Here is a 9502-nt window from a genome sequence, read left to right as displayed (position 1 = left end):
GAATTTTCAATTTGCAACCATCTCTTGTCTGTGTGTGGGTTTAGGTGTATAGAACTCGATCGAGCTAGCGAGCTTCCAAGATTAATCTAAATTAGGAGATCATAATCGTAAAAGGAAGGAGATGATGGTGGAGCTATTTGTGCTGGGGTGCACGGGAGTTGTGGTGTTCCTTCACGGAGCCAGTTTTTTCTATCACTTTCTTTCCCACCACTTTGCCGTTCGATCCCTCAGGTAAATATATATATATATATATATATTCTCTTTTTATCGATTTTCTTGAATGTTATTAGAATTTTCTAGCTTGAATGTATTTAAACTGGAATTATATTCAATTACAGCAACAAGTTCCAAAGAAGAAATCAGAAATTGGAATTATTCAGTTATTCAATTACAGAAATTCCAATTAGGATGCTGTCTGATCTTATCCATGCATTATCACGATCTAGCATTTGTAGTCATTTATGTACCATAAGTTTTCTTTTTCAGATTATTAATTAATCTTTTAATTAACTTTAATCAATGTATTAATTGTTGCGTTTGATTTCAGTTTTCTGGGATTTGTTGGGTGGTAGATAGAGAAAGAAATTGAGAAAGCTGCAGATACGAAAGATTGCTCAAGTCACGCAAATCCTATAATATTGGATACGCGATCGATCGAGCTATATATATTAATTGTAGTACTTCTGTAGACTGTATTTGTAATTAATTAAGCAAAATTACTAAAGCTCGTCAGAAAATGTAAATATGCCTACTGTTAATTGTGATATATCCAAGTGTTCAAATTTTGGTGTATATATGTATATTTTGTCAAAATGTTGGAGTCTATCCCTATATATCCAAAACCCCAAAACACAGGAAAGAAACCATTAAATACACTAAAAATCGACTCTAATGGGCCATGCACTTGAGATTTGAAAACGTTATTTTAACAAAGTCTCTGATTCAGTGCAATATTAATTAATTATATACATCTAACTGCAATGGAAAGGAGTGGTATAACTTACTCAAGAGGATGAATGGTCTTTTTCTCCCACCCCCAGTATAAGAAACTTGTTGAAACTTGTTGAAACCCTTATGTTTTGCAAAATTGTTGAAGCAATTTCATCGAAAAGGACCAAAATTAAGCTCAATTATTTACAGTGTAGAGAGAGCATATATATAGGGATCATTTTGGATATGTGGTCTTGAGTCTTGACACAAGGGCATGCACAACAGATCCTTGAAATATTGCTAATGAAATTGCATTGAGTCATTGACCGTGGGCTCAAATGCAATTCAAGTCAGGTCTGTTTTGCAAAACAGGTTGGCCTTCACTAGATTACTTTTGCTTGGCAATTGGAACTACAAACTTAACTCCCAATACTATGCCTGTAACATGTAATTTTTCAACATTTTCGTTTGGGCTGGCAGAGAGATTTTTGTGGGCTTTGGGTTGGAGTCAGCCTTGTGTGTTTGGGCCTTTAAGAATCAAAAGGAGCGTGAATGGTCCCAACATTCAAAAGACGACTCCTTTATACAGCGCTAATATTACCAGGTGCTTGAACGGTTATGGTGTAGAAGTCTCAGACGTACAGTCGATGGTCAAATGGACCATGAAACTTTGCTTTTTCCATGTCCTCCAAAACCCTCTTCCCCAACGATTTTTCCTGTCATTTAAACCCAAAACTCTCTCAACCCATCTTGTAAACTCTGCTAAACATATCCAAACCTCAGTTCAATTTCGCAAACACGCACAAACCACCCCTATTCTCAGCTTTGTCCACAAGGGCAATTCTATATCCTACTCTAAGCTGTTATCACAATGTACTGCTTCCAAGTCTGTAGGTGTGGGCATGGAAGTCCATGCTCACATAATCAGATTTGGGTGTTCCCAAGACCAAAATCTTCGGAACCATTTGATCAATTTGTACTCCAAGTGCCGGTATTTTGGGCATGCCCGGAAGCTGGTTGACGAAAGTACAGAACCGGATTTGGTTTCTTGGTCTGCCTTGATATCTGGGTATGCCCAAAATAGGCTTGGTAAAGAAGCCCTTTTAGCGTTTCATGAAATGCACTTGTTGGGTGTTAAGTGTAATGAGTTTGCATTTCCGAGTGTTCTTAAGGCCTGCTCTATTACTAAAGATTTGGAACTGGGAAAGCAGATTCATGGGATCACAGTGGTTACAGGGTTTGAGTCTGATGAGTTTGTTGCTAATACCTTGGTTGTTATGTATTCAAAGTGTGGGGAGTTTGGGGATTCTAGGAGACTGTTTGATGCAATTCCAGAACGGAATGTTATTTCATGGAATGCATTATTTTCTTGTTATGTGCAGAGTGACTTCTTTGGAGAAGCAATGGACCTGTTTCAGGAAATGATTCTGAGTGGAATAAAACCTAATGAGTATAGTCTGTCTAGTATAATAAACGCCTGTACCGGGTTGGGGGATGGTAGTCGAGGAAGGAAAATTCATGGGTATATAATTAAGCTTGGGTATGATTCTGACTCGTTCTCAGCAAATGCACTTGTTGACATGTATGCAAAAGTCAGAAGTCTTGAAGATGCAATTTCAGTTTTTGAGAAAATTGCACAACCCGATATTGTTTCCTGGAATGCTGTTATTGCTGGTTGTGTTCTTCACGAGTACCATGGTCAGGCTCTAAAATTGTTTTCGCAAATGGAAGGGTCAGGAATATGTCCAAACATGTTTACATTATCTAGTGCACTTAAAGCTTGTGCCGGAATGGGGTTCAAGAAATTGGGTAGGCAGTTGCACTCTGTCTTGATAAAGATGGATACAGAATCAGATTCGTTTGTCAAAGTTGGACTGATAGATATGTATTGCAAGTGTGAGATGATGGATGATGCAAGGGTGCTTTTTAATATGATGCCAAAGAAGGACATGGTTACATGGAATGCTGTGATCTCTGGACATTCACAGAATGGGGAAGATATAGAAGCTGTATCCATCTTTTCTGAAATGTATAAGGAGGGACTAGGATTCAACCAGACTACTTTATCTACAGTCCTCAAATCCACAGCGAGCTTGCAGGCTATAAATGTTTGTGAACAAGTTCATGCTCTTTCTGTCAAAACAGGTTTTCAGTCTGACTTGTATGTTATAAATAGCCTTCTTGATACATATGGAAAGTGTGGCAAAATAGAAGATGCGGAAAGAATTTTTCAAGAAAACCCAATTGGAGATTTGGTGGCTTTCACATCCATGATCACAGCCTATGCTCAATATGAACAAGGCGAAGAAGCTCTAAAACTCTTTTTGCAAATGCAAGAGAGGGGGAACAAGCCTGATTCATTTGTATGCAGTTCTCTTCTGAATGCTTGTGCAAATTTGTCCGCATATGAGCAAGGGAAACAGATCCACGTTCACGTACTGAAGTTAGGATTCATGTCTGATGCTTTTGCCGGGAATTCTCTTGTTAACATGTATGCAAAGTGTGGAAGCATAGATGACGCTGATCATGCTTTCTCTGAGGTACCTGAGAGAGGAATAGTTTCATGGTCTGCGATGATTGGAGGACTTGCTCAACATGGGCATGGAAAAGAGGCCCTCAATTTATTTAATCAGATGCTCAAAGATGGTGTTTCGCCCAATCATATTACTTTAGTCAGTGTCCTTTGCGCATGCAATCATGCAGGTTTGGTAACTGAAGCCAGAAAATATTTTGGGTCAATGAAGGAGTTGTTTGGAATTGTGCCGAGGGAGGAGCATTATGCTTGCATGATTGATATCCTTGGCAGAGCAGGGAAGATAAATGAGGCAATGGAGCTTGTCAACACGATGCCATTTTGTGCAAATGCCTCAATTTGGGGGGCACTTCTTGGGGCTGCAAGAATCCATAAAAATGTTGAGCTTGGCCAACAAGCTGCTGAAATGCTCTTAGCTCTTGAGCCCGAGAAATCTGGTACACATGTACTTCTTGCAAACATTTATGCATCAGTTGGCATGTGGGATAATGTGGCAAAAATGAGAAGACTTATGAAAGATAGCCATGTAAAGAAGGAACCTGGGATGAGTTGGATTGAAGTCAAAGACAAGGTACACACCTTTATAGTGGGAGATAGAAGTCATTCAAGAAGTGGGGAAATATATGCTAAACTTGATGAGCTGTTTGACCTTATGCACAAAGCTGGCTATGTCACAATGGTGGAGACGGACCTCCATGATGTGGAACAAAGCGAAAAGGAGCAGCTTCTACGATACCATAGTGAGAAGCTTGCGGTGGCTTTTGGGTTGATTGCCACTCCACCAGGAGCTCCCATTAGGGTGAAGAAGAACCTACGAGTATGTGTGGACTGCCATACCGCATTCAAGTTCATCTGTAAAATTGGCTCGAGAGAGATTATAGTGAGGGACATCAATAGATTCCATCATTTCAAAGATGGTTCATGCTCATGTGGGGATTATTGGTAGACACCACCGTTATGCACTTTCTCCCTACTAACCCAAAGGAAATTTTGTATTCCATTTGATATACTATTAAAGTGTAATTTTTAATAAATGCATATTTATTTATATTTTTCAAATATGAGTCTGTTTCTCAACAGCTATAAAACTAAGAAGCTTCACTGAACCAAAAATATCCGAAGCTTGTCAGTTAGACATCTGGGATTGTTTTTTTTTTTTTTTTTTTTTTTGCCATAGACATCTGGGATTGTTTAATTCCCAGAAAACAATCAACATTTCCAAATCAGGATGGCTTTGAGCCATATACAATCAGTTTTAACCGATTTTAGAATGGATAATGTACATGGTATAACATTTACAACAAACCAATATTGTGTTTCTTCCCCTTTTGATTTCTTACATCAACATCATCGAGTCCTCTGACATTATTGTCAACAATGAATACTTCACCTTGACTGAGATTCGGCCACCCTCTACACAAAGCTTGGCTCCAGTGACCATCCAATATCCTGGAGGGTCCTCAGGACCTCTCGACATTTCTTTGGTATCGACAAAAGTTGCCATTTTTGGTGCCTTCGTTGGTAAAGGTGGCCCACCAGGGTAAACTGCTGAATTCAAATTCACTTTTGCTGGTGTCACAGGTGGATTCAATTGAGCACTAAACCTTGTGCTGATCAAGGTTGAGAGGAATCCTGATTTCCGAGATGAGCTTGAGGGTCCTTCCCATTCTGATCTACGGATCTTTGCAGATGCCACCATTGAAAATCCAAGCCTAAGGAACAGAACTTTCCTCATTCCAATAGCCTTGACTTCAAACCAGGCCCTTGTTACAATAGAAGCAGAGTCATCAATACAGGCACCATTGTACTGTATTGGTGCGGTGCATACATGTGAAAATATGCTCCACTTGACAGCTTCAAAGTAGCCTCGTTCTGGCTCGTCAATGGGCTCATAACTGTGATCATCTGAGAGTTGTAGGCTAGTGGGAAGTGTTGAAAGATGCTGAAGATGGATTGCCAGATGGTCACTTTTCTTACCTTCAAGGTACAAACGGATTCCTGTCACAGGTCGATTTCCGGTATCAACCTGAAAATTGTAAAATTAGAAACCAGACTGTAACGAGGAATTAGTGTATGCAATGATATGCTTGAGTACTGGGATCGATGAAAAGTGGCTGCACAAACAAAGACATCAAGGCAATAGTTTTCTGAGAGTCCATATAGATTTCATCAAGGCAAGTAATAGCTGCATCTATCAACTCATTGACACAATTTTTCAGTTTAAAATTTTCTCAAGTACTTCATCACTTGATAAAATATACAATGTAAACTAAGAATCTCCAGCATGCTATCAGTAATTACTATGTCAATATTCTATATCACATGATATTACTACCTTAATAGTGTTAACATATAGCTTGGGGCCCATAAAAGTGAACTGAAGTGATGGGGACACATGTTTTCTGCGCCTGAGACCAAGAGGCAGATCACTATACACTGGAGCCCACTGCCGTGGTAATTGAAATTCTAAAAATTGATGGAGTTCCTCTATTGGTGGTTTATCTGCAAGATTTATCATAGAAATAAAAATAGTATTCACACTTTTAATTGGAAAAAAAACAACGCAGCTGACTTGGACATTTAGCCATAGGGAGACAAAGATGACATTACAAAAAATTGCATACTCACATCTAAGGTAGAGATTGACTGCATGATTAAGAAATCCATTGCCTTGGACACCACCCAAAAGTGAAGTTATGGGCACAAAGGACATTGATGTGGCATTAGGTGACTGTGATACAGTCGAAAGCCACTGGTTATGACTTTGACCAATATCAACACCTCCCCTTCGAACACAAATGGTCACCATATCCTGCATTAAATGAGAAAATATAGAAATCTTAGTCTATTCAAAGCAGGCTGATTGTTTCATATTTGTGCAGATTGTGAAAAAACTGTTGAAGTGGACACCAAAAGGCTTACATCATTCTTTGAGTGAGTGATGATATGTGGCCTTATTGAGGCCGCAAATGTTTTATGAAGATCCCAGGGCGTAGAATGGTCAACCTGAAACAATGGAGATAGATTTTTAAGTAAAACAAAGTTACCTCATCAATTTCCACAACTCCCATCTTCATAATTTGTGTATCAAGATTAAACAGTAGCCCATAATGTTCTAACAAAAAGATACAAGGTAATAGCAATTCAAAATTTTATTGAACCCCTATTCTTCTGCACTAGTTTTAAGGGTATAGACGAATGTATATATTTTACAAAAAAAGTTATCTGCAAAAGGCTGCAACTAAGGACCTTTCCTTAGTTTATGTACTTTTCTTAATCAGAAAATTTCCTGTCCTCCAATCTTTTGGTAGTGTTCTCTCCCTTCCTCCTTATAAGCACCACAATAATGCCAACAGTAGGTAAAAATGATCAATCTTAAAATTCTGCTTACCTTCATTTTTCCTGATAAATCAGCAGAATTCGATACAAAAGTTTCCTTTACAGCTTCAGAAAATCTCTCATCAGCTAATTGCTTTAACAATTTCTGCACTTCAGTGGGCTGAAGAGTTGAATTTTGTAACTGCTTTATATGAACTATATCCTTTCCACCCATCTTCACCCCAACAACAATATGAGTACCGTATTTCTCAATGAACCTGGAAATCATATTATTAAACATCAAGAATTATCCTTACCAAAAAACATCACCAGTTACAACTGGTGTTAAAGAGTTGAATTCAATGGCAGGTTAAAAATCAAATGACTGAGGGTTTTCATAAATTAGTTGCTGTTCACAAATAAACTCCACTTGGATCCACAATGAATTTAAAGGCATGGACAAATTAAGCTTTCCATATAAGAAATCTTACGAAGCAAGGGCAACAGGATCCCAGAAAGGAGGAACTTCTCGTTTCACATGCTCGGATAGTGTTATGTGGGATCTTGATAACTCAATGTTATAGAGAGTTATTAGCCAACCATCTAAAGCAAGACCTTTTGTGGGAGCTGCATCCTTCTGCCAGCCGCTGGTGAAGTTAAACATAGCATTGAACAAGCCGGAGGGAATTTTGCCTGATAAAGACATTTCCTGATTGAATTTCTCTGACATCTGGAATACAACGGTACAACCAATATAGATAAATTTTGAGGAAAACAAAGCCTCATTATAATTAACAACTACTAGGGGCCTATTATTCCACTATAACAAGTAGTAAAGAAAATTAGCATTCTCGGATAAATCAAGAAGAGAGCGATGAAGTAATTGAAACTTGTGTTTGTGTGTTTGTGCCAAATGAAATTCTTTAGGAATGAAGCAAAATGCTCACTTTCTGCCTATAAATCACTAGAAAGTCAATAAATTCAGCATGCTTCATTTCGAATTTCCCAACTCCATAATACATAACACGAAAATAGTAAGAAAACCCACTTCACCAAATGTGACCATTTCATCTTTTGAAAGACACCCATTTCCAGCTTCCCATAAACATAACATTCTCCAATTCTTTCACCAGAGCAACCGGTCACAAATTTGAGAATAATCAAAACCCAAACACTAGTTCCCGCCAAAACAGATAACGAACTTTCAATTCTAAGAAAGAAAAAAAAAACCTGATTGAACGAAACGACATCGGAGCGGAACCTGGTGCGCTCGCCTTTATCGCACTTAATGGACGTGGACACGTCGGGCACGACGGCCCCACCCGGGAGCACGAGGTCCCGGGTCCGGGTCCGGTCCAGCTCGATCAGTACCGACTTGCAAGCGTTCAACCGGATATCGTTGCCGAGGTCGTACCCGGACCCGATTACCGCGACGGCCTTCTGGGCGGCCGACTGGGGATCGAAGCGAGGCGCATTGACAGCCATCGATTTCGGAAGCAATCGGACGGCGACTAGCGAGTTGATTGCGAGCTCTGACTCGTCTGAGAGTGTTGAAGGGTTCTTGTTAATGAAGTACTAAGAAGAAGAAGGCGAAGACCCACCGGAGTGGTCTTGGGTCTCTGGTTTTTGAGCTTTCAACGATCTGAGAGATTGAGACAAAATTGTATTCGTTATTTTTATTTGTTTAAGATTGAATATTTCTTTTGGGTTAATTTATTACTGAAAGTGACTCGTTTCCCTTCTTCAATGGTTTTATTTGGAGCCTAGACTCCGCCCGTAACGCAGTGGGAACAAAGACTTCGAAATTGTAGGCGGCTGGCGGCTGACGGCTTCCTTTCTTCTTTCGCCACGTGTCACCGTTTATTACTTGTTGTTTCCTTTAGATTTGTTGGTTTTTTACCGTTTTTTATCCTTCTTCCCTTCCTTTTTGAAGGCTGGGGATAGATACCATGAGCTAAAGCCCAATGTAAACTAAGCCCTTACGCGTAATCTTCTTGTACAATGGGCCACACTCAAGGGAGTCCCTGAGGTAAACCCGAATCATCAAAATTCACCAATTAGCTATTTGTTTAGACATTTCTGTCTATAATGTCGGAGAAATTTTAATCTCAAATTCTCCCTACAAACTATTCAACTTGAGAGAGCGTCACCTGATCAAAGACATGGCTATAAAGAATCCTACAAGGTAAAAATCGAATTCTTACTACAGACGTGGGTGTTGGAAACTCCTTCTATAAGTTGACTCATGAAGCTTGAGATGGAAAATTGATAAACAGTCAAAGGGCTGAATCCATTAAAAAAAATGTCATAAGTTTCTATATAAGATCGAAAAATGAATATGAAGGAATCCCACCTAATTTCCTGTATAGATTTTTATCCTTCACTCCCTCCTATTTAAGTTGCACATAACAACCCACATAGCATTTACGAAAATTAGGAGACCAAATGGAGTGACATCTTCATTTCATTATTAAATTATTGCCAAATACAAATATTCTGTATTCAGTAAGGTAGGAATATATTGATCAAGTCAATGCATAATCTTTAAGTTAGGCTATAATACATATCGTTGTTGAAACTATTACCACATTTACATATCAACAGTGAGCAGCAGCACCTGCAGGTGATGACAACTTTCCTTCTATTCCAATTTCCCACCAGCTGAACCACTAATATATCATTAATATCTTGCTTTCAACTCATAATTATTTTCTTTCGGTT

At 38.9% G+C, this 9502-nt stretch overlaps 1 protein-coding gene and 1 pseudogene across 1 annotated transcript; one reads left to right on the top strand and one right to left on the bottom strand.

Moving 5' to 3' along the window:
- The first annotated feature begins 1549 nt into the window (after positions 1 to 1549).
- On the top strand, positions 1550 to 4590 carry LOC147296854 (pentatricopeptide repeat-containing protein At4g14850 pseudogene; annotated as a pseudogene).
- A 68-nt stretch (positions 4591 to 4658) lies between these two features.
- NSL1 (MAC/Perforin domain-containing protein) lies at positions 4659 to 8496 on the bottom strand. Its single transcript, XM_086246224.1, has 7 exons — positions 8012 to 8496; positions 7273 to 7511; positions 6855 to 7059; positions 6386 to 6469; positions 6092 to 6275; positions 5799 to 5965; positions 4659 to 5489 (listed from the first exon to the last, which is right to left on the bottom strand). Exons 1-7 carry the CDS (start codon positions 8264 to 8266, stop codon positions 4800 to 4802), a joined length of 1824 nt encoding a protein of 607 aa, XP_086102350.1. The 5' UTR covers positions 8267 to 8496; the 3' UTR covers positions 4659 to 4799.
- Positions 8497 to 9502: the final 1006 nt, after the last annotated feature.

The sequence above is a fragment of the Dryas octopetala genome, chromosome 1 (assembly GCF_963921425.1).
Source record: "Dryas octopetala chromosome 1, drDryOcto1.1, whole genome shotgun sequence".
In the NCBI taxonomy this organism is placed as follows: domain Eukaryota; kingdom Viridiplantae; phylum Streptophyta; class Magnoliopsida; order Rosales; family Rosaceae; genus Dryas; species Dryas octopetala.
Note: the sequence above shows the minus strand (reverse complement) of the source record. Positions and strands in the feature narration are given on the sequence as shown.